We start from the raw sequence: 22,164 nt of genomic DNA on the forward strand, positions 1-22,164 counted from the left end.
GAGATATGAAGGTGAGGACCAAGTACTACAGTCACAGTACGTAGAAGAAAAGGGGCGTCGGCAATTTCCGTATACGGCTCGGTCGAAGATCTTCGACTCGGATCTCTTACCACCACCACCACCTCCCCATCTCCCCCTCCTCCCTAACCACATCCCTCGCTCGAGCTGTGCGCCGACATGGATATTGCTAGCCTAGTGGACTACCTTGAGATTGGCTGTCCCTGTTGCCAACTTGATTACAATGTCTGGTTCCTGACTGGTATACCCCCACCTCCTCAACGGCACGTCCTGCCCGACCCAAAGGCCGCGCTTCACAGGGAGCTCATGCAATGTCAGTTCTGCTTCAAGTCAAAACGCGAAGGAGTGTCGTTCTTCAGGTGTGGAGGGTGCCAGATAGAGATATACTGCGTGCGTGTATCCTCCTCTCGTTCTCCGCCGCCTTGCCCATTGACCAAAGTGATTGCGACAGAGTAAAGATTGTCAGAAGAAGGCATGGAGCAGACACAAGGAGAAGTGCGCTCTCAACCGCAAGTATCAGCCATCGGGCGGGGGCGAACCGAAGCCCATGAAGGATCTCCGCGCGTTCACCTCCAAGCACCGGCCCACAATATCCGAAGCCGCGTCCACCGCGCTCGAAGTCGCGCGAGACCCTAGACGTGCACAAGAGTTCGTGTTTGTCATTTTCCTCCGTCCGCGCCCCAATTCGACACGCGTCGAGACGGCATTCTTTGCGTTCGGGGCTGCGGTTGTGCCGTTCAGCGCGTTCTCCCCAGAGCAGATCGCAGAGATGAAGGGCCAGCTCAAGTCCGCGCATGATCTGAACGTCCGGAACGGCTCGCTAGGCGCGATGGAGGTCGTCCTGATGTGCTTGGACCCGAACGTTGTGAACGTCGTCATGATGGGCTTCTCGGACGACCCCTCTCCGGTGGAGAACCCTGGAGAGAACTGGAAACATTGGCTGCTGCACAGGTTGAACGGGGGGATTTTATGCTAGGGCGAGAGTGGGGCACAGTTCAGGTCCGTCTTGTTCAGTCATCGAAACATGACCTCCCAATGTCTGACAGTGAGTGTCCGGTGGGTCTGCACACAGATGCTCATGTATCCTTATGTATCGATAGCGCACTTTTTATCCACACACATCTATCCTGGAACGTATGCTCGCAGTTCCGTATACCAACCTCATCATCGCACGTGCTGTGGAGGACGATTGAGAACCCGGTCGGGCTGAGGTGGACGATGCATGATGGTACCGGGTTTCTACAGGTACGTTTCGTCTCAAAGCCGCACATCTACCCGTTCTCATTCTACGTATGGGAGCAGCGCCGTGACCGCTGGGTCCGTCGACACCATGACCGAGATGTTTGTCCGAGGACCCCAGCGGCAACGCAGAGCTTCAGCCCCCGGAGTACCGCTTCACGCAAGATAGTATCGCCAACCCTGTTCACTTCCAAGAGGAGATGGACGTCTTACTAAGTAAGTGGCATGGTGAAAGCACAGTAGAGGCACTCGTTGACCATAGAACCTCTGTCTGCAGAAGCATAGTGCGTAAACCTTGGCTCCTGCCTGGTGCTTCAATCCGAACATTACGTTTATGATAGGTATAGTGACATAGGTGTAGTGGATAGCGAAGATAGGAGACCTCGCGACGAACTTCAAAAGACGGTCAGGTCCAGGCCGTTCGCGCTCTCCTTGGCGAGGAGTTCTCGGTGCAGGGTGAAGTTGCTTGCCTTGCTCCTCACTGGGGTCCTGTCTGAGTTGCTGACACGCTGTAATAGGTCGTTCAGTTATCAGTAATTCTCAAAGAGAGAGAAGCTCTTACAATCCTGCGGAGCGGATGTGCCAACGATGCCGTCGAAGCGTTTGTCTGCATCATCGAGTTGCAACCTGTAAGTACCGATGCGACAATCTCCATGTACATAATCGTACCTGCGACTTGAAAGGCGCCCTGATGCTCGTTCGCAGAGATGGTTTCGAGATACCCGACAGCATAGAAAGCTACAGAGCACGCCGTGTCAGCAAGGTGAGACGCGAATGGATCGAACGTCTGTTCACTTACGGCATCAATGCTCTTATCCGTGGCTGGTGTCTTGTGGTCCTGATACGCACGTCTCAATGGTGAGTGTTTATGTGTCATGGTCGATATTTCACTCACCCTGCACTCTTTGAAGTGTTCCCGAGCATGTGTCGGATCTTGGCGGCACTTCGTCATCCACAACGATCTCTTCTCTGTGCACTTGTTCTTCAAATACAATGTGGCCTGTACGCCGAAGGTACGAGTGCGCGCGGGTATCCCTGCGTACTCCTCGCGCCATTTGCCCAACAGTCGCCGGGAGCTGTCGAACATGATAGCGATCACCCACGCATCCTTTGGCTCCCACTCTGGCATTGAGTGGATGTGGTCCTCCAAGCACGTGTGAGGGAATACGGGGATGCAGAATTCCTGGAAGATCTTGGGCAGGGACGAGATAGGCTGGTGGTCCAGCGTACCGACCAAGCATAGACGCCTGACCTGCGGCGTTGTCGGCGAAGAGTGGTAGCCCTGCATCACGATGCATGGACGTCTCTTGAACCTCTGCTCCGCAACCTTGGAGTGGTATGCCTCGTTCGCCTGAACCCGCAGGTTGCCATCGAGGCAACCGCGGAGAAGGTCATATACGGGGGTGAAGACACTCTCGCGGACAGTGTAGACGTCACCGGCACGAACCTGCATGCCGGGGCGCGAGTTGGGTTCATCGAGTTGCGAGTCGTAAGGACAGTCGTGGTGAGCCATGATTGACGATCAAGGACACATGGAGGTGAGCGAGAACTTGGCGGCGATGTGTGTTTCGGATACTGCTGATATGTGACGGTCTTATACCTGGTTCTGGTGCAGGATGAGGCAAGTGCGACAGCAGTTCAAGCATCTGGAATTAAGATCAACAGGTTTCACCTGGTCGAGATCCAGCTGAGCACGGTCATCGTGCGCAGGCAAGTGCGTTTGGGCGCTTCGATGCTCGGGCCGCGCCGAAGAACAAGAGCAGGTGCACGGGACAAGCCCAGGTCACGCTGTCAGAACAACACAACAGGGCCTGACAACATGTTGAACATCGCGACAGTTCCGAGTCTTTTGTTGTCCTCCTACGGTGCCTCTGGTTTTATGTGCGGCTGGCGACGCTCCAGTAGACCCATCTTCCCGATAACGTAGATTGACCTCGTCGCTCGTCCTCCCTTTTTACTTGTTCCCCCTCAACCCTCGCTGCTTCATCCCCTTTCCGTCTCTTCTGCGTTACTTCAAAATCATGTCTGATGAAGACTGCTTCTTTGCCCCTACTCCGTGGGATTATGCAGTGGTCCGGATGGATCCCGTAGCGATGGTCCAGCATCTTGATGATGCGCAGGCCTTGGAGGCTGCAGCGAGGATTCAACCAACGATATACCTGGTACATTTATCCTGGGTGAGTACAAGTCCAGCAGTTATGGATATCTTGTGCTCGATATAGCGCCGACTCTAAGCTAACACTTTACATCATAGGACTCGGTATTTCCTTTCCCCGGGAAGCCATGGTACGGCTTCTCAGCGTCGCTAGTTGGGCCGAGCCTCCGAGCCGTCGACGAGGAACGATGCATCTCTTCGGACATGTGTATCCCTATCTTTCCGAATACCGCGCACCCTGGCGGTCGCGAGCCCGTTAGGCCTAAGCCAGAACGACCGTTCCCCTTCGACAATTGCTACCACTGGTCATTCACGGATATGAAGATCCGTGTTATCGCATCTCCAGAAGGTTTCAACACACGGATAGCGGTCAAACTCGATGCGTACGAGGACACAAGACGGGAGGAGTTCTTCGCGACGGATGGATACCTCCAGGCAGAGGCTCTGAAGGCCAGAGATGGCCCATCGCCTTCAGTGGAGGACGTTGAAGCTGCGCCAACGTCTTCAGATGAGACGGAGGACGAACAGGCATCTATCCGATCCTACTCTACGTTCGAGAGCAGTGTTCGGTCTGCTGAGTCTATCGACACCATGACTGAGATGGGTTTCTTCGGAGACCCCAGCGGCAACATCGAGTTCCAGCCCCTGGTTCACCTGTGGCTCGACATCGAGGCTCGTCTCAAGCAGGAAGATATCGTGAGCCCTGTTCACTTTTACGAGGAGATCGATGCCATCACTCAGTAAGTCGTGTAACTTCACTGCGTACTGAGGGTGTCCTTGTGCCTGACTCTGTGGCCGTTCATTCTAGGATTATCCGAGACGCTAGGGCACGGAACCCATCCCTACCTCCTCTGCGGGAGCCGCTCCCCTGCGGCTTAGAGGACGAAAACGAGGAGACGCATGACGCTGGGCATCATGAAGAAGACACTGGCGGAGAGTCTTCGGATAGGGCGTCATCGTCGAAGCGAGGCCGTAAGTTTTCTTTTACCCGTCCACGATGCATGTCTGCATCAAGCTGATCGCCAGTTGTTGCTACAGGTCTACGGCCGCGGAAGCTGCTACGCAAATTGTGCGCAAAGCTCCAGCGGGCGTTTCGCCTCCCTTCCGTTCTCTGGGGCTTCAGCCATGCAACTCAGCCATGCTAGTGCTATCGGCGGGAAACTCATAACGCACGCTATTGAGCACCTTCCGCGGCCTCTTCGTTCTCTTCCCCCAGTATTCGGGCCTCTTCAAGTCACGTGACCTCCCTCGCTCGTCCACGTCCCCAGATATTCTAGAGTACCGACTGTAATTGATCCCAAATCTTATCATGAGCCACTCAATGATAGAAATATTGTCGTCTCGGGATGTTCGAGGTTTGAGTCTACCCGCGCTCGGGCGTTCCCGGGGCGGCTGTTGTCGTCGGCCGGCTTAGGACTTCCTTCTTGACCTTGAACTGCGACGATCATGTGGATGGAAGCTTGCTCGTACTAGACTCGCCTTGAAGCCGAAGAAGGCACCGTATCCATAACAACTGAGCATCAGGGCAGCACCAACAACATACAAGACCTTCGCAGATGCTTGCGACGAGGGGTTGGACGAATTCGCAAGGGACGGTCTTGCCAGACGGAGATTCGGATCGACGCAGAGCAAACGTAAGTACATTCCATCAGTGCTACTTCTGCTGACTCTCAATAACAGGTCCCGGAAGATCAAGTTCCTTGAAGTATTCGGTGACGCATCCAACAGATTGTATGTATTTCTTTCTCACCTGCCCTACAGTCGCGCTGGATTGAATTTGATGATTACGCCCCGAATATCCGACTGTGGCCCATATCGCCGGATAATCATGGTATGAAAGCAGCTATGAGCTGACGCTCTAGCCCACAACGCCATCACGTACGATGAATTGTCGCTTCCCCCTGACAAGGTGGCACCGACCTGGTGAGTTCGATTAGCGCTTGTTGTTTTTGTTCCTCGCTAAGGGTGCCTTAGTATCCCAGTCTGGTCCTGATGGCCAGCGATACAAGGCCAAGACAATAGTTTCCTACTGGACCACCATGATCTCGGCCATTGCGCGGTGCAGCACCAGAGAGCGACGTAGCACGACACCCGCGGCGACCCGCACTGCTTTGGTAGTGCCTTGCCGACCATGATGGGAAGACTGTAGTTGATCTTTCTCTATCAAGGGATAGACCGACATCATGCCTACCTCCGCATCGACCAGGCATAGCACACGCACAGTGTGTACCTATGAAAGACCCAAGAGCATCGCTGCTTCTGGCGCGAAAGAAGCGAATTGGTACAATAGCCACAGTGCACGACGTCGAGTACAAGGCCCAGGCGACTTGACGACGTCTCTCGGTAGAGTGAAGAATGTCCTTATTTCCTCCGCCATGGTATATACGCTGAGCTCATTACCACGATGGAACAAACTGACACGTCTTTCCGCAGACCCATTACAGCCAAGTCTCCTTTCTTCACAATGCTCGCGGCAGGGCGTCGCGATACGCCAGCTGAAGGCACATATGCAGTCATCTCCGTGGCCACCGAATTGATGGTCCAACATCTGAACGATCCGCAAGCCGACGCCGAGGCTGAGGCTCTTGATCAAGAAGGTGGGCTTTATATAGTCTACCTCGACAAAGTGCGTACTCGACGATTGGACCGACCGCTCAGCTTCCTTCTGATGATCGACCGACGCCTGCCCAGATTCTGGTTGAACCGCAACCTGACGACCCGTGGTTCAGCTTCTCCGCGATACTTGTCAGCCCAAAAATTCGGAGGTCAGATCAAGCACAACATGTCACCTACGACATGTGTGTCCCAATCTTCCCGAACACCACCCACCCGGAAGGCCGAGAGCCATTGAATACTGAGCCGAAGTTCCCATTTACAAACTGCTACCACTGGCCAGGTCTGGAGATGGACATCCGGCTCCTTCGAAATCCGGCAGGATTTGAGACTTCGAACGTCGTCAGCCTGCCCTTCTCAGAGCGCCAGAAAATGCGCAACTACTTCTACGATGACAGGACCAAGAGTAAGCGGATGTCTGATGACGCGTGTATCTTGTGTCATCTTCTGCAGCTAGGGTTCGAGGACCGTCTCGTGCAAGATGGAGCACCCATCATGCCCCATACGTGCTACTCTCGCTCTTCGACTGCTGGCAGCGGCTCGTCTGGCAGTCAGCACCCTCCCGCTCGTGATACACCATTGGAGGAGATGCTGGAGCTCACTCCGCTCGTCTATCTGGTACCCGACCTGAGCCTATTAGAGCAGGACGAGATCGACGTCCCAGAGAAACTGCTCGAGGAGCGCGATGGCATAGCAAAGTACGTCTACGCTCTCTCTGCTGTTCCACTGCCACCCCAGAAGGCTCACCGCACTTCACCCGCCAGGATTATCCAAGACGCTCGCGAGCGCAACCCGGACGCACCTCCGCTGCCCCTCCCATCATCATATGCGTCACGGTTGGCCTCGTCCGACGACGACATCCCATGGGAGACGTGCTCGTGCGCCGATTGCCGATCTCTCGTCGAGTACCTCAATCCATCCCCAAAACCGAAGCCGAAGCCGAGACGTGAGTGGTCGTTGTTCTCGCTCGCCCGGTACTCGGAGATCTTGTTTCTCTGACTTCTTATCTCGATTTTTGCCCCGCATATGTAGGCTTCCGCCCGCTGAAGCTGCTGAGAAGACTCGCAGCGCGAATCGCGCAGGCCGCCTGCCTCCCACTACCGGTCGTCCCCTCTGGCATTCTGCCATACCCCGTCCCGACGTCGCCTGTCTATGTCGGCAGTGCGTCTTTTCCATAGCGAAGACTTATCCGCCCGCCACGCGATTGCTGCGTCTCAGACATGTCTGACTCTCAGGCGGATTTGCCGTTTGGTGCACCACCACGTCTGCAGACTGCAGTCGTCGGATTGCATCTGCGCATCATGTCCAACCATGACGAATTTCATGTAAACTTATGTCCCCACTAACGAGCATAATTGTCATTCCGATTCCATCGAGGCGGCCGAGGTCAGAGAGAGGATGAAGCTGCCAGCGTGGCTTCGAGATAGAGAAAAAAACACTGCACCGATGACATACATAGACGCACTAGTATGGAGTAGTACGACAATTCGGCAAAAACATTCTTGCGCCACTTGTGCGCCGAATGACCATCGTGAATATATAGACTGTGAGGGACCATGGAATGCGTCACACTTCGGAAGATTGACGAGAGTTCAAGATTGCATTGGTATCCGTGACACGTGAAGCTTTGATTGTGGATCTTAGCACGGCTGAGTTGTATGTCTCAAGCGTAGAGACCCCAATACATATTGCAATCTGCCGGTTTATTAAACCGGGGGGTGTACAATATGCCCGGTTTATTCGTGATGTCCTGTAGGCAGCCCTGGGGCGCAATATTTCACTCGGCCCTGCATCTAGTAGATGTCAGAAACGCATACGCGGGTTTCCAGCTGTCCAGCGTGGGGCTGAGAGCGTGCACAACGTCGCGAATGTTGGCCAGAGCGACGTGAGCGCCGTATGAGCGCCGACGCTGTAGCCCTCACAAGCGCCCGCGCCCATCTTATCGGCTCGGCGCTAGTCTCCATCTAATCTGGAACCGTCGGGCGCCCCGACGTATGTTTTCCGACATGCTTAATTCTCATGCATCTTGCTAGGTACTTTCTTGTGTATGCAGTGCCTCCCACATCTCTATCGAGTTCTACATTCCGAGTCTATTAGAATTTCTGCCGGCACTCCATGGGGTGCCGGTACCTCAGATTCGGAAAATGTACGTCGGAGCGCCCGACCTGTGAGATTAGATAGGATTAGATACGCTGGGTTATCGCATCAAGGGCCCGAAGCGATAAGATCTCGATGGGCGCTTTTGCCGCCGCGCGCACGTTGCCCTGGCCCACATTCCCGACGTCGCTCTCGCTCTTCCTGGTACACTCGACAGTCCAAAACGCAGCTGCAAGTCGCTGACATGTATAACATACACTAGCCCAAGTACCACCTGATTAGGATCACACGAAGGTACGCTATGAATAAACCGGCATATTGCATACCCCCCGGTTTAATAAACCGGCAGATTGCAATATGGATTATAGACGGCTCCTCAAGCCCCAGAGAACGGAAGGGAGGCGAAACGCCCACTGGAGCTTTGCGCACAATTTGCGTAGCAGCTTCCGCGGCCGTAGACCTGTAGCAACAACTGGCGATCAGCTTGATGCAGACATGCATCGTGGACGGGTAAAAGAAAACTTACGGCCTCGCTTCGACGATGAAGCTCTATCCGAAAACTCTCCGCCGGTGTCTTCTTCATGATGCCGAGCGTCATCCATCTCATCGTCTTCGTCCTCTAAGCCGCAGGGGAGTGGCTCCCGCAGAGGAGGTAGGGATGGGGTCCGTGCCCTAGCGTCTCGGATAATCCTAGAATGAACGGCCACATAGTCAGGCACAAGGACTCCCTCGGTACACAGTGACCGGCTTACTGAGTGATGGCATCGATCTCCTCGTAGAAGTGAACAGGGCTCACGATATCTTCCTGCTTGAGATGCGCCTCGATGTCGAGCCACAGGTGAACCAGGGGCTGGAACTCGATGTTGCCGCTGGGGTCACCGAAGAAACCCATCTCAGTCATGGTGTCGATAGACTCAGCGGACCGAACACTGCTCTCAAACGTAGAGTAGGATCGGATAGATGCATGTTCGTCCTCCGTCTCATCTGAAGACGTTGGCACAGCTTCACCGTCCTCCGCTGGGCCATCCCTCGCCTTCAAAGCCTCTGCCTAGAGGTATCCATCCCGCGCGAAGAACTTTTCTCGCCTTGTGTCCTCGTACGCATCGAGTTTGACCGCTATTCGTGCGTTGAAACCTTCCGGAGACGCGATCACACGAATTTTCGTATCCGTGAATGACCAGTGGTAGCAGTTGTCGTACGGGAACGGTCGTTCTGGCTTAGGCCTAACGGGCTCGCGACCGCCAGGGTGAGCGGTATTCGGGAAGATAGGGATGCACATATCCGCGGATATGCATCGTTCCTCGTCGACGGCTCGGAGGCTTGGCCCAACTAGCGACGCTGAGAAGCCGTACCATGGCTTCCCGGGGAAGGGGAACACCGAATCCTATGATGCAAAGAGTCAGTCTGAGACTCTGAGTCGGCTCTATAATATCGATTACTGCTGGAATTGTACTCACATAGGATAGGTGTACCAGGTATGTCCTTGGGTGAATTCTCGTTGCGGCCTCTAAGGCCTGCGCATCGTTGAGATGCTGAACCATCGCTACGGGATCCATCCGGACCGCTGCATAGTCCCAGGGAGTGGGGGCAAAGAAGCAGTCCTCATCAGACATGGGCTTGAGGTAACGCAGAGGAGACGGAAAGGGGATGAAGCAGCGAGGGTTGAGGGGGAACAAGTGAAAAGGGAGGACGAGCTACGTTATCGGGAAGATGGGTCTACTGAGCGTTGCCAGCCGCACATAAAACCAGAGGCACCGTAGGATAACAACAAAAGACTCGGAACCGTCGCGCTGTTCAACATGTTGTCAGGCCCTGTTCTGTTGTTCTGACGGCGTGAACCGGGCTTGCATGTTCTTGTTCTTCGGCGCGGCCCGAGCACCGAAGCGCCCAAACGCACTTGCCTGCGTATAATATCCATCGTGCAGAAAGCATCCATAGGAGGAGTATACGGAGAAGGAGGTCGTTGTGCGCCTAGTACTTTGGTGCTTACAAGAATAATCACTAATGCCGAGTCCAAACTCGGACGGTCCAGCTTTCGCTCCTGTCCGTTCTCTTTCACTACCGCGTACTGGGCCAGATCAAATGTGAGTCCATACGTAGCGATGTGTGGTACTGTTGACGACAGTACTGCGTCACTTACTTGGTGATACCTCAGCTTCTTCTGCTCCGTCCGAGTCCTCTCCACCCTGACCGCCGCCGTGACTCGGACTTCGCCTTCTTGGCAGTCGGCATAGAGTCTTCTGCGGCACCGTTTCCACTCTGAAATGGTCGTGAAGATGCTTGACGTGGATTAGGATTGTAAGGATACCCACCTTAGCTCGCTCGTCTGTCGAGGCTCGTGGTGCTTCCTGACGTTGGCCCCGACCCTTGCCTCTGCGCTGTGAGAAGGCTCCTCGTATTTGCTGGACCTAGAGACGTCATCATGTACGTGAGTACACCTCGGTAGACTGACTGCATGAAAGACTGACAACGCCACGTGCCCCCCTCGGACTCCGAGACTCCTTGCTTTCTGTCTTGGTCGAGCTGGAACTTGATTTCTGCACTGGCAGCACAACAATCTTTATCATTGTGAGTGTACCTCCATACTGCGATAGCATAGCATCTCGCAGCTGCGTAAACTCACGGCCGTCGCGTCCTCTAGGCTTGGTTCAGAAGGCTTGTCGGCCACTTTCAGCCCATTCATATCAGACTCGAGGTAGCCGCTTTCATGACTGTTGTCCTCTTGCTCCATCCTCTGCTGCGGACGTGCTCGTCAGTAAATCCTCGCTTCATGTGGTTTACGAAAGATACGTACCTGCTGGGTCTCAAGGTAACTTACCCATTGGTGAGGTGATCTTCTGAAGACCTAAAGTTCGCATGGGTAGAACGTCATTGACACAGTGATTGCAGCACGTCATCACTCACATCATACTGTTCCTTGCAGCGGACAATATGCTGCTCGTCGCTAACGCAACGGTTCATCCATTCCTTCATCCTCTCCTCGCAAACGGCTTTCAACTTGATCAACTCGCCGTCTTCCACCAGGAAGGAGCGGTCGGTGCGGGGCTCCCCGCCCTTGTCGACGTCCTGCCACTGCCACCGGCCTAAGACCTGCCCGGACGACTTGAACGGAGATGCGATGAGCCACATATGGTCCTTTTGCCATTCCGGCCCGGTGTGCAGGTGGGCGACGCCCTCGGTGATCTCGCAGTGCGGAGACACAGGCAGCCCAAAGTGATGCTTCAAGATGTCTGGTAGATGCTCGTACCTAACGATGCCCCCGAACGAGGCCATCAAGCATGCGGCGCGTATGGTCGTGTTGGCATCCGGAGCAACGTCATCGCTGTCGTCGTCCAAGACGACTGCGGGCCGCAGTTTCCCTCTTGTCGTGCTCTTTGTCCTACGACTCGTAATGGACGGTACCGGGGCTGCCTTGAGCCCCAGGTTGTTTGACGCGAAGATCTGGTCGATGGGCGCATGGACAGACTCGTGCATGACGACGATTTCGCCGGTCACGTAGTCTGTGTCTGTGGGGTCTCGTGGGTAGAGCGTAGCAGAAGGTGTATGGCATGAAGTGCAAGTCTTGTCGCGGTTTGGCGGTGGCTGAGGTGGTGATTTGGGGAATGTCAATGTCATCACGGGGAGAAGGAGTACAAGTCGGAGAGGAGAGATGGGTCAGAACGCAGGAAGATGAACCAGAGCTGGCGACACATGATGCCGTGCTGAATACTGCCGACAGCTTCTCATTCCCATGCCCGTCGAGAAATCGAAGTTGACTGCAATGACCTGGACCGCTCAGTTGCTGCAGCACCAGAGGGCGGCTGTGCCACATATGGAAGCGCTACATTATCATGCTCACGGTGGCATCATGACTAATCTTTAGGTATCTAAGGCCTCCTTCAATCCGGATCTCAACCACATTCCTCCTGGTCGTCCTCAGTTCTGCGTCTCTGTTTTCTGTATTATCTGTCTACTCTTAGGTGCTGCTTCAGCACTCTACTCTACTCTACAGCCTCCCTCCCGCAGCTGCGGGCGTCATCATCGATATGTCGGACACAATAGCGATCGCGCCTCTGCCTCACTACTACGCCGCCATACGCATGGATCCTGTAGCTATGGCGAAGGACCTTGGACTGGATGATGAAGCTATCGCAGAGGCAGAGGCGTTGGCTGAAAGGACGAAGAAGTACCTCGTGTACATGTTTCAGGTATGCCCGCATCTCCATCTGGCCCTATCGCTGTGGCTTATATTGAGATGCATCATAGCTCGCAGAGCTTCCGCTCCCCACCAGCAGGTGGGTTCGCTACGATATCAAGCCCATAGGCTCGACGCTTCGTCCAGCGGACGAGTCCCGAGGGATTACCTCTGACATGGTCATCCCGATCGCCGACAACACGCGCTACACCGGCGAGCGCCCACCTGTGCGTCCCACGCCGTCCTTCCCCTTCCACAACTGCTACCACTGGATCAAGAACGACACAACCGTCCGCGTCCGGGTACACAAGGGCGGGGTGGACCACGCGGGCGCGACCAGGCTCTCGCTCGAGGAGGACCACGCTCTGAACAAGGGCTTTCGCACGGACTACAAGCGCATCCGGGAGTTTCGCCGCCAGAAGCGCCATGCCGCCGCACTAGTTCCTCCGGCTACCGCTGCTGACTCGTCCGCCCACACCGCCTCGGTGGACGCACCCGTGCCTTCCGGGCCAAGCGATGACCTTGACTTGCTCCGCCTTGAAGCGACGTACCGCCGCATGGCAGAGGAGAGCGGCGTGACGACGTCGAGCCCGCCCTCTAGCGACGCTGCGTCGTCGGCCCGCTTCTCTCAGGCCTCCGGGAGCTCGGCGTCGTCTAGTGACTCTGAGGGCAGCTCATCGCTCTCCTCGTCTGTGCCATCCATAGACTCGCTTGCCTCGGAGGACCTCTTCGGCTGGGACCCCGACCCTGCGAATGGAGTGATCCCGCTGGTCGATGCGTGGCTGGACATCGAGAACCAGTTTGAGGAGGAGGCGATTCCGAGTCCGATGGACCTCGAGGAAGAGGCTCGGGCTATCAAGTCGTGAGTGCCACGTTGTGTCGTTACGTGAGCTTTTGGCCTCAGCGTTTCCCAGGATCATCCAGCGTGGGGTTGCGAGACGAATGTCGGCGGAGAAGGAACAGGCCGCCGCCGCAGCGGCGGCGGTGGAGTCTGCGCAAGGTGCCTTGCCGCCGGAGTCATCGGCTGCCAGCGCACGGCCCCGAGGAGGTGAACTCTCAGGTGCGACCTCATTCCATGCTTAACGTAATGTATCAGCATCTGACTTCGCAACGCAGGCGACGGACACCATCGACAGTCCCCACCAGGTATCGTGGGTAGGTTCCGTTCTGTTTTGATACCATTTCTGCGCCCGCTTCTGCGGAACAAGTACTCAAGCTAGCATGTCGTGCCATGTTCCAAGTTCCATGTACGTGATGACCATATGTTTATTTAGGTGCTTGTATGCGGTCTCCCTGGAATTGCATTCGATCTGTGCTTCTCGTACAATCCACGGGCCTGCGTGTCAGAAGGAAGATCGCCCACCACCTAGGGATGCTTCTAGCAGAACATGCGACAATGCGATTCATAGGGACAGCTGCTATCCCTGGTGATATGTTCCGTTCTTACCACGAAGGGCATTGCTACATCCGCCGACTGGCTCATGCTGAGGCGTTTGACACTCGCCGCCGACACCCACAGCACCAAAGCCCGCCAAACAGACCCGCAGCGAAGAAGAGGCCTGTCCGAGTCGCTTGGGTTCGCAACACCGCCTGCGAAGAGTGCACCTCCTACCCATCCCGCATCACCTCAGTCAGTGCTCACTCTGATGAAGGGCTTTATCGCGCCTATGTTTAGCAGATATGCTGCTATTCGCATAGACCCCATCGCCACAGTCGAGGGGTACGACTATCCCGACATTCAAGAGACCGCACGTAACTTGAAAACGAAGACATACCTTGTATTCATCGACGAGGTATGCGTCTCGTTCTTGCGCATATACGGTTATTGATCGCCGCCCGGCGCATGCAGGCATTGCAGGTCACCTTTCCAGACTCACCGTGGTTCGGCTACTGCGTCATTCCTGTCGCCCCGTGTCTTCGCCCGCCGTATGAAGAGCGTGGCGTCCGCCCAGACATGTGTATACCCATATGCCCCAACAAAGCACTTCCACTCGGGCGCGACGGCTTGGAGACACAGCCCACGTTCCCCTTCGACAACTGCTACCACTGGTCGGACCCGTGCTGTCAGATGGACGTGCGCGTACGTGCGTCTCCGGACGGTTTCGATGACGATACATCCATCAAGCTTCCACCAGCTCAGCGCATCAGGATGTCCAGGTTCATCCGGGAGGACCGTGCCCGAATGCGACTACTGCGGGAACATGGTGTGGACGAGTCCAGCCCAGCGCACCCGTCGCTAAGCCAGGAGACCACAGGCACGCTGACACAGCCGGGCGAGGCAGGGCCCCATACGGACGAGCGCATAGAAGCGATATCTTCCAGTTCTCTCGTCGCATCTGGCTGTGCGAGCGATGGCCCCGGGGATGGTGCATCTTTGGCCGACGCCCAGGGAAGAGAGCCGCCCGCGGGACAAGACAACCAAATTACAAGAGCAACATCCGTATGCGAATCCTATAACAGTTCCGAGGAATATGAATATGAGCTGAGCCCACTGGTAGACCTCTGGTACGACCTTCCCGGTCACCTGAAGCAGGAAGAAATCCCGAACCCGATCGACTTGTTCGTAGAACGAGAAGTGTTAATCAGGTACGCAGTATTGCCCATGTCAACTTGCGGACCGAAGTGATATTTGGAGAAGGTTGATTCTCGAAGGCCAGTCGCGATGAAGAGGCCGAGGTAGAAGAAGACGAAGGACTCCATGAGACCCAACGGGAGCGTTGCCGACGCGGAGGTAAGTAACCTGATAGCCAGTCAGCTGTTTATAAATGACAACATGTCTCTCAGGTCTGTGTCTTGGAGGAATGTTGCGCAGACGACGCGTTGGCGTCATCAAGGGCGTACGCACTCGCATCACGCATCTCTTACGTCCCCCGTATATCCCTATCTGGCCGTGAAGCGTGTCCGTCTAATCATGGACTTCATGATTTCAATGGGATCTTGGTTACATCCTTGCGTTCCGAGCATAGTTGTGGATGCCGCTCGCACGACAGAGAGTGATGCTATGAAATCGAGACATCTGCAGAATGGACGGTAGTCAGTTACAAGCCCAATTATTGCATTGCAGCTGAAGGCTATAAACTGCGCAAAAGGTTATCGTTCCGGCCTTACCTTTGCACTCGTCTTGAAACCCGTATGAACGAAGTGCGTCAGAAATTCTCCAAACCTTCAGCGATAGCCAAATCGACAGCTGATCTGAGGAACAAGTAGAGCGTCGAGGTAAGTTTCCAGAGCATCTCTCTCCGAACTTGACAAAAGACACGTACGCTCTTTTCACGTATGCGCACAGCACCGACGTTCATCGATATGCCATTACGATTTACCCCACTGTCGAGTACATATGCTATCATCCGCATTGAACCAATAGGCTCAATGGTGGGGCTGGACTATCCCGACCTCCAGGAAGCGGCAAGACAATTGCAAACGAAGCACTATCTCGTCTATCTGAGGATGGTAGGTCATCGCTGCCTTCCCTCATGGGCAATGACTGATGCTCGGAAGACAGAGGCTAGTTCTCCCGCTTCCCGACAGCCCATGGGCTCCATTCGAGATTATGCCTGTGGCTCCACGCTTGCGTCCGGTCGACGAGCATCATGGAGCCACGTCAGACATGTGCACCCCCATCAGCCCTAACACCAGCCATCCGAGCGGCCGCGAACCGCTGGAGACAACGCCTCACTTTCCCTACGGGAACTGCTATCACTGGTCAGATGGGGATTGCAGGATGGACGTGCGCGTCCGCTCTCGCCCGGAGAGGTTCAATGATGACGTCGCCACTACACTGCCCGCCCGTGCACGCGCCAGGCTGTGGGAGTATATAGACGAGGACTACGGCCGCATGGAACGGGCTCAGGCGTTGCGCGCGAAGCATGGTATCGAGTCGTCGATCATTACGAGAACGCATAACCGCACAGGCGAGTACTACCGCCTAAGTAGTGATTAGCTAGCGTCCTAACAGTTCACGTTCACGACACAGGGGACAACCACTCACTGAAAAGAGAAGACTCACCAACCCCAACTTCGGCTGCGTCACATTCCATTAATGAGACGGACACAGGCTTTGGTAGCTTCGGCCCCGAGGCAGGTTGCGTTAACGCGTTGAGAGTACAAGAAGGCGATCTTATGGACGACCTAATTGATGCTGGATTACTGGGTGACTATGGGGACAAGTACGACATGCTCCCATTAGTGGATCTTTGGCTGGACCTTCCGAAGAATTTGCGAGAAGAGGACATATACATGCCTAGTGGGTTGCTTGCAGAACGCGATGCAGTTGTGCGGTGAGTGCTATGTAACACGGCGAGATGATCCTAGTAGTCACTCGCACACCAGGTTGATTACAGAGGGAAAACGTCGTCAGAAGGAGGAGGCTGTGGTGCTGGAGCAGCATGAAAAGAGGCAGTCCTGGAGACGCAGAGGTGCGTGTTACATGTTGGCAAGGCTCGGGATGATACTCAAGTTCCTTTCCGCCGGGAAGCAGTGTACAGGAGAGTGCTCAAGTTGAGGCTAGCGGTAGCACGGGTCAGGCTCCCGCGTTTCTTACGTCTGCCCTGGAATGATAGTCGTCAAGTCTAGAGGTACGTTAGTTTCTCGGCGATGGCTTGATGAGTAAGGTGTCGTCGACGTCAGTTGCACGTCCTCGGCGTTGCGGGCGTGCTCGTCAGTAGCCAGATGCAAGACATGACGTCCACTTTCAGGTGGAAGCCGTTGATCGATGGGACTGTGGCGAGAGGGAGAAGCGACCAGTAATATTGGGGAGGTATTGTAGGTAGCATAGGGAACAATTATGATACAGAAACTCACATGTGAACGCGATCTGTAGTAGACTAGTAGGCTAAGTACTACACCGAAGGGGCGTCCGATGCAACAAATTGGACGTCAAGAATGTCGTGTTTGCCAATGCGTACGCCTCAATGCGCTTCTCCATTCCGACGGCTAGTAGTGGCGTGCCAAAGTTGTACAAACTTCGTACGCAGCTGGTAGTACATCTCCGAAGCGCGGCTCAGACCTGTCGATATTGATATGAGTGCAATCGGCGAGGCGTGAACGAACTCGAGATACGTACGACGTGGTGATGGGGTTTGCAAGGATGCGGCATCTGTCTTGGTGCGTGCTGGAGTGGAGGACGGTGGAGCAACAGACAACGGCCCTGAGTTCCCGGGGTTGCTCTTCGGGGACGACATGGGAATCGGTGTTGGAGGACGCATAGAAAGTTCGACGAAGCGGGTTCCAGAGGAGGCGGGTGACGTGATACATGGTACTAGTCCGTCGGAAACGGGTGATGCAGACGGTTTGCCACCAGCATCGGGAATAGGAAATCGCACATCGCCAGGGAGAGGGTGTAACGGAAATGGTGATGCATCGTGGGGGTCCAGTCCAGGTACATGTAACACTGGGAATGGAGGATCGCAGGAGGAAGATGAAGCGACGTACTCGTATTGAAGATCACGCCACAGGCTGGTGATCACTTCGATCCAGTGGTCGTTGTCGGCAAGTTCACCTGGCTCCGGAGGCAGCTCAGCATCGCTGACAGGATGCTGGTCCTTGATTTGCTCGGGTGACTTCCGCGCTGACGCGAATCGCTTGAGTCCTCGCGTGATCAACCTACGACTGCTGGTGAGACACGACAAATTGGCATCGAAGGTAGAATCTTACTCGGCGATCTGTTTGAACTCCTTCTGTAGTTCAAGAGGACTGGTGATACTGTCTTCTGTGAGATGGTTCTCGAGGTCTAGCCATGCTTCGACCAGAGGGATCCTGGGAATATTCATGTTGGGGTCCCAACCAAACAAGTCGATCCCCTCATCTCTGGACGTCACTGTAGTCACAGTCAACTGCTCAGTCTGCGCGTCATCGAAGCCTAACAAGTCCTCGAACAAGCTGTCGCAGGACTGGCTAGGAAACCCCGACGGCGTTCGCAGACCAAGCTGTGTGACGAGGCAGTGATATATTTCAGACAGTACGTGAGTAGGATCGCCATTCTGCGCTTGCGATTCCGCGGGCTGTTCTGTTCCTTGCGCATCGCCTTCGCAACGAGGGTCGGCCGCGGCGTGTTCCGAGGCATCTGCTGCCAGTGCTGTCGAGGGCGAAGCACACTTTTCACGATATAAGGCGTTCATGCGGTGGTAGTCGTCGAAGATAGCGTCTTCCAGGATCGACTGTTGTCTCGGAGGAAGGTAGATGGCACCATCATGCTCGACGCCGTCCCCGTGTATGCGCACACGCACTGTCACATTGTTTAGAAACCAGTGATAGCAGTTTGAGAACGGAAAGGACGGGGTAGTATGGACAGGATGGCGCTCTGGAGTGTGACCTTTGTTTGGCGCGATCGGGATGGCCATGTCCGAAGTGATCCCACGTGCTTCGTCCGGCGGGCGAAGAGTGGTCCCGAGGGGACAGACGTAGTACCGACACCATCTATCGCCTGGCACCGGAAGTCCACGAAGCTAAGATAACTGATTAGTGAAGCGCAACAGTTGGATGCTGGATACCTACCCCATCGAGGTACACCAAGTACTTCTTTCGCGACATGCCTTGGGCCTCTTTGAGGGTTTCGGGATCGTCAAATCCTAGGTCCTTCACCATCGCCTCTGGATCGGTGCGAATAATCGCATAATGGTGAGGTAGCGGGAATAGAGACAGCACCATGTCGAGAAGTGGCGTGGAGCGCGTGTTGACGTGGCAAGAAGCGTGCCAGCACCGACAAAAGGCAGAGAAATACTACCGCCTCTGCAGCCTTCAAGTTCGCAAAAAAACGTAATGCGTCGTCGAAACCAGTTCTTAGGACAGTACCAGATCTTCAGTGACCGGTTCTTGAGTCGCCGGAGTCGCAAGGTTTCAGTTCGCCCGATGGCCGACAGAGACAAGAGCAGAGAACGGAACGATAGTGACGAGTAAAAGGAAAACCTTCCGGCAGCAAGAACGACTCCAAATAAGCGAGACGAAGATAGAGCGAGCGAACGGTGAATTTTGAATGGCGGTTGCGAGCGACGAGATCGTGGAGGGGAGAAGAAACTGCGTCGGAGAACAGGCGCCGGCACTGGGTCACAGTGGGTGCTGGCCTCTCGGGTTCGTGTACTGACCACTCCTGCGACATGTCTTCCGGCCCAATGCAGACACGACGAGCCTCTCTTTGTGCACCTGGATATAGCTAGCATGTACATATTCCATAAATTCTACAGCTCATTAAGCAGATGCCGTCTATGTACACGGAAAGTGTTGGTACTACATAATAGTCGCAATCAGCATATGCTGAGATGTGACGCAGGCGTACAGTAGACTACTCGACACACACAAGTACGGTTCACATCTAATACCGCAACAAAACCCGTGAGCACGAATTACGCGTGCGTGCAGAATGCGTACAACGTACGCCTCAATGCACCGCTCAAAATCCTTTCTGCCAGAATTGTATGAGCTTCGTACGCAGCTGGTAGTACATTGTCGAAGTATGGCTATGACCTTTCAAAATATATGTGAGTACATGCTCAGACTGCGGTGGGCGAACGGACTGGAGACACGTACGACGTCGTGGCCGAGGTTCCGAAGATGTCTTGGTGCGTGATGAAGCAGTGGAGGACGGCGGAGCAACGATCAACATCCCTGGAGTTACATGGTCTGGAGTCCGCGTAGGAAGTTCGACGGAGTGGGGTCTAGGAGAGCGAACAGGCGATGCGACATGTGGTGTGAGTCCGTCGGAAGCGGATGCTGGTGATGGAGCGGGTTTGTTACCAGCATCGGGACTGGGGAACCGCTCGTCGTCAGGAAGAGGATATGACGACGACGGGCCATGCCCGCTAGAGTTTCGAGCCGTCGGTAGTGCATCATCGGGCTCAGACTCGGGGATATGTAGCACTGGGAATGGAGGATCGCAGGAGGAAGACGAGGTGACAGACTTGAATTGAAGATCGCCCCACAAGCCGTTGATCAAATCCTTCCAATGGTCGTTGTCCGCCAGTTCACCTGGTTCCAGAGGCAGCTCAGCGTCACTGACAGGATGCTGGTCCTTGATTTGCTCGGGTGACTTTTGCGCTGACGCAAACCTCGTAAGTCCCCGCGTGATCAACCTGTGACTGCTGTAAGACACGATGGATTGAATTCGAAGCGAGAATCTTACTCGGCGATCTGTTGAAACTCCTTCTCCAGTTCAAGAGGGCTGGCGATACTGTCTTCGGTAAGATGCTTATCTAGGTCGACCCATGCATCCACTAGAGGTATCTTTGCGGTGTTTGTGTCAGGGTCCCAGCCAAAGAAGTCAATGCCTTCATCCCTGGACGTCATTGGGGTCACTGTCGACTGCTGGTACGCATCCGAGTCGTGGGCGTCTGACACGTCCTCAGACGAGCCATCGAGTGTCCGTTGAGACTTATACTCGAACTCACTAGGAGGCTTGGACTTCCGCAGTCCCCGCTGTGTGACGAGGCGGTGATATGTCTCGGATAGTACGTGACTGTGATCGCCATGGTCCTGCGCCAATGATTTCGCCGGTAGCACTGCTCCTTGAGCATTGTCTTCGCAACTGCCAGTGGAGGAAGCGTCGGCAGCGATCCGCTCTGGGTCATCCCCATACTTTTCATGACAGAGTGCATCGACGCGCGCGCAGTCAAGGGCAAAAGTTCTTTCCATGGCGGATTGCTCTCTCGGAGGCAGGTAGATGGCGCGATCATCTTCAATGCCGTCCCCATGCACGCGCATACGCACCGTCACATCGTTGAAGGCCCAGTGATAGCAGTTTGAGAACGGAAAGGACGGGGTAGTATGGACAGGATGGCGCTCTGGAGTGTGACCTCTGTTTGGCGCGATCGGGACGACCATGTCCGAAGTGATCCCACGCGCTTCCTCCAGCGAGCGAAGAGTAGTCCCAATAGGAGAGATGTTATACCGACACCATCGAATGCCCGGCATTGGAAGCTCGCCGACCTATAATGCGAGCAATGGATGAAGCGCCCACAATCGACTCTCAATGATGGATGCTCACCCATTCGAGGTATACCAGGTACTTCTTCCGCAGCATACCTTGGGCCTCCTTGAGCGTGGCGGGGTCGTCGAATCCTAGATCTCTCACCATCGCCTCTGGATCGGTGCGGATGACCGCATAATGGCTAGGTGCAGGGAGTATCAACCGAGTCATTCCGAGAAGTGGCGGAGAGTGCGTTTTGACGTGGCACTGGACAGACAAGCCCTAGTACTGACAAAAGGACGCGCGTATAGCCCAGTCCAATATCGTCTCTGCCTTCAAGTTCGCGTAGTCGTAATGCGTCGTCCAAGGCCCAGTTTCTGGGACAGTACTAGAACTTCTGAGTTGCAAGCTTTAAGTTGGCCCGATGGTCGACAGAGAGAGGTTGTAAGCCGCGAAGAACGTAGTGATGACGGTAAGTAACAGGAAGACCTGCTGGTGGCCCGGCGCTTTGGGCACAGGACCGCTCCGGATTTCCAGGAGCACTCCTCCTTTTCGACGTGCCTTCCGACCCAACCCAGACGATGAGCCTCTCAAATTCGCCGGGACGTAGCTAGCCTGTACACATTTCATGAATGCTACATCTTGATTTACCGAGTGCCGCTCTAGGATTAAGGTCTATGTACACGGAAACTAGTACTAGTCGCCCCACTTGGCATTATGCTGTGATGTGACGCAATCTTCAGTAGGCTAATAGACACAGGTACGGTTGGCATCTGAAGATCTGATACCGCAACGGAACCCGTTAGCACGAATCACTCGTGCCTGCAGGATGCGTAGGCCTCAATGCACCTCTCACAACCCTTTCTTCCAGAATTGTACGAGCTTCGTACGCATCTGGTAGTACATCGTCGAGGCACGGCTACGACCTGTCGACATATGTATGAGTACATACTGGGTGTGCAGTACGCGAAC

At 54.9% G+C, this 22,164-nt stretch overlaps 12 protein-coding genes across 12 annotated transcripts; 6 read left to right on the forward strand and 6 right to left on the reverse strand.

Annotated features, from left to right (window-relative positions):
• The first annotated feature begins 117 nt into the window (after positions 1 to 117).
• On the forward strand, positions 118 to 1,234 carry L226DRAFT_307864 (uncharacterized protein). Its single transcript, XM_067673764.1, has 3 exons — positions 118 to 408; positions 458 to 1,017; positions 1,091 to 1,234. The coding sequence occupies exon 2, from the start codon at positions 566 to 568 to the stop codon at positions 992 to 994; it is 429 nt and encodes a 142-aa protein (XP_067529558.1). The 5' UTR covers positions 118 to 408; positions 458 to 565; the 3' UTR covers positions 995 to 1,017; positions 1,091 to 1,234.
• Positions 1,235 to 1,554: 320 nt separating this feature from the next.
• L226DRAFT_563587 (uncharacterized protein) lies at positions 1,555 to 2,770 on the reverse strand (the record flags this gene model as incomplete). The annotated part of the gene is made up of 5 exons (XM_067683570.1): positions 1,555 to 1,766; positions 1,820 to 1,864; positions 1,927 to 1,995; positions 2,057 to 2,095; positions 2,153 to 2,770. The coding sequence occupies 5 exons, from the start codon at positions 2,768 to 2,770 to the stop codon at positions 1,653 to 1,655; spliced, it is 885 nt and encodes a 294-aa protein (XP_067529559.1). The 3' UTR covers positions 1,555 to 1,652.
• A 508-nt stretch (positions 2,771 to 3,278) lies between these two features.
• On the forward strand, positions 3,279 to 4,156 carry L226DRAFT_472406 (uncharacterized protein; the record flags this gene model as incomplete). The annotated part of the gene is made up of 2 exons (XM_067676462.1): positions 3,279 to 3,434; positions 3,512 to 4,156. The coding sequence occupies 2 exons, from the start codon at positions 3,279 to 3,281 to the stop codon at positions 4,154 to 4,156; spliced, it is 801 nt and encodes a 266-aa protein (XP_067529560.1).
• A 1,415-nt stretch (positions 4,157 to 5,571) lies between these two features.
• On the forward strand, positions 5,572 to 7,293 carry L226DRAFT_307905 (uncharacterized protein). The gene is made up of 5 exons (XM_067673765.1): positions 5,572 to 5,790; positions 5,846 to 6,038; positions 6,104 to 6,723; positions 6,790 to 6,971; positions 7,058 to 7,293. The coding sequence occupies exons 2-5, from the start codon at positions 5,877 to 5,879 to the stop codon at positions 7,201 to 7,203; spliced, it is 1,110 nt and encodes a 369-aa protein (XP_067529561.1). The 5' UTR covers positions 5,572 to 5,790; positions 5,846 to 5,876; the 3' UTR covers positions 7,204 to 7,293.
• Positions 7,294 to 8,484: 1,191 nt separating this feature from the next.
• On the reverse strand, positions 8,485 to 9,023 carry L226DRAFT_575923 (uncharacterized protein; the record flags this gene model as incomplete). The annotated part of the gene is made up of 3 exons (XM_067685273.1): positions 8,485 to 8,582; positions 8,649 to 8,812; positions 8,875 to 9,023. The coding sequence occupies 3 exons, from the start codon at positions 9,021 to 9,023 to the stop codon at positions 8,485 to 8,487; spliced, it is 411 nt and encodes a 136-aa protein (XP_067529562.1).
• A 147-nt stretch (positions 9,024 to 9,170) lies between these two features.
• Positions 9,171 to 9,735, reverse strand: L226DRAFT_472381 (uncharacterized protein; the record flags this gene model as incomplete). Its single annotated transcript, XM_067676459.1, has 2 exons — positions 9,171 to 9,506; positions 9,580 to 9,735. The coding sequence occupies 2 exons, from the start codon at positions 9,733 to 9,735 to the stop codon at positions 9,171 to 9,173; spliced, it is 492 nt and encodes a 163-aa protein (XP_067529563.1).
• A 430-nt stretch (positions 9,736 to 10,165) lies between these two features.
• On the reverse strand, positions 10,166 to 11,906 carry L226DRAFT_494839 (uncharacterized protein). Its single transcript, XM_067677498.1, has 6 exons — positions 11,027 to 11,906; positions 10,917 to 10,967; positions 10,746 to 10,859; positions 10,591 to 10,687; positions 10,435 to 10,530; positions 10,166 to 10,381 (listed from the first exon to the last, which is right to left on the reverse strand). Exons 1-5 carry the CDS (start codon positions 11,735 to 11,737, stop codon positions 10,436 to 10,438), a joined length of 1,068 nt encoding a protein of 355 aa, XP_067529564.1. The 5' UTR covers positions 11,738 to 11,906; the 3' UTR covers positions 10,166 to 10,381; position 10,435.
• A 97-nt stretch (positions 11,907 to 12,003) lies between these two features.
• L226DRAFT_540162 (uncharacterized protein) lies at positions 12,004 to 13,621 on the forward strand. Its single transcript, XM_067681814.1, has 4 exons — positions 12,004 to 12,309; positions 12,368 to 13,158; positions 13,211 to 13,356; positions 13,413 to 13,621. Exons 1-4 carry the CDS (start codon positions 12,148 to 12,150, stop codon positions 13,514 to 13,516), a joined length of 1,203 nt encoding a protein of 400 aa, XP_067529565.1. The 5' UTR covers positions 12,004 to 12,147; the 3' UTR covers positions 13,517 to 13,621.
• L226DRAFT_540163 (uncharacterized protein) lies at positions 13,588 to 15,231 on the forward strand. Its single transcript, XM_067681815.1, has 5 exons — positions 13,588 to 14,089; positions 14,146 to 14,736; positions 14,795 to 14,882; positions 14,935 to 15,027; positions 15,081 to 15,231. Exons 1-3 carry the CDS (start codon positions 13,778 to 13,780, stop codon positions 14,822 to 14,824), a joined length of 933 nt encoding a protein of 310 aa, XP_067529566.1. The 5' UTR covers positions 13,588 to 13,777; the 3' UTR covers positions 14,825 to 14,882; positions 14,935 to 15,027; positions 15,081 to 15,231.
• Positions 15,232 to 15,599: 368 nt separating this feature from the next.
• On the forward strand, positions 15,600 to 17,071 carry L226DRAFT_516346 (uncharacterized protein; the record flags this gene model as incomplete). Its single annotated transcript, XM_067678475.1, has 5 exons — positions 15,600 to 15,746; positions 15,799 to 16,175; positions 16,292 to 16,573; positions 16,626 to 16,711; positions 16,771 to 17,071. The coding sequence occupies 5 exons, from the start codon at positions 15,600 to 15,602 to the stop codon at positions 16,866 to 16,868; spliced, it is 990 nt and encodes a 329-aa protein (XP_067529567.1). The 3' UTR covers positions 16,869 to 17,071.
• Positions 17,072 to 17,198: 127 nt separating this feature from the next.
• On the reverse strand, positions 17,199 to 19,262 carry L226DRAFT_494851 (uncharacterized protein). The gene is made up of 4 exons (XM_067677499.1): positions 18,789 to 19,262; positions 17,949 to 18,739; positions 17,359 to 17,897; positions 17,199 to 17,301 (listed from the first exon to the last, which is right to left on the reverse strand). Exons 1-4 carry the CDS (start codon positions 18,939 to 18,941, stop codon positions 17,204 to 17,206), a joined length of 1,581 nt encoding a protein of 526 aa, XP_067529568.1. The 5' UTR covers positions 18,942 to 19,262; the 3' UTR covers positions 17,199 to 17,203.
• Positions 19,263 to 19,446: 184 nt separating this feature from the next.
• L226DRAFT_494857 (uncharacterized protein) lies at positions 19,447 to 21,638 on the reverse strand. Its single transcript, XM_067677500.1, has 4 exons — positions 21,271 to 21,638; positions 20,410 to 21,212; positions 19,818 to 20,359; positions 19,447 to 19,754 (listed from the first exon to the last, which is right to left on the reverse strand). Exons 1-4 carry the CDS (start codon positions 21,421 to 21,423, stop codon positions 19,681 to 19,683), a joined length of 1,572 nt encoding a protein of 523 aa, XP_067529569.1. The 5' UTR covers positions 21,424 to 21,638; the 3' UTR covers positions 19,447 to 19,680.
• Positions 21,639 to 22,164: the final 526 nt, after the last annotated feature.

The sequence above is a fragment of the Lentinus tigrinus genome (assembly GCF_003813185.1).
Source record: "Lentinus tigrinus ALCF2SS1-7 unplaced genomic scaffold L226scaffold_52, whole genome shotgun sequence".
NCBI lineage: Eukaryota > Fungi > Basidiomycota > Agaricomycetes > Polyporales > Polyporaceae > Lentinus > Lentinus tigrinus.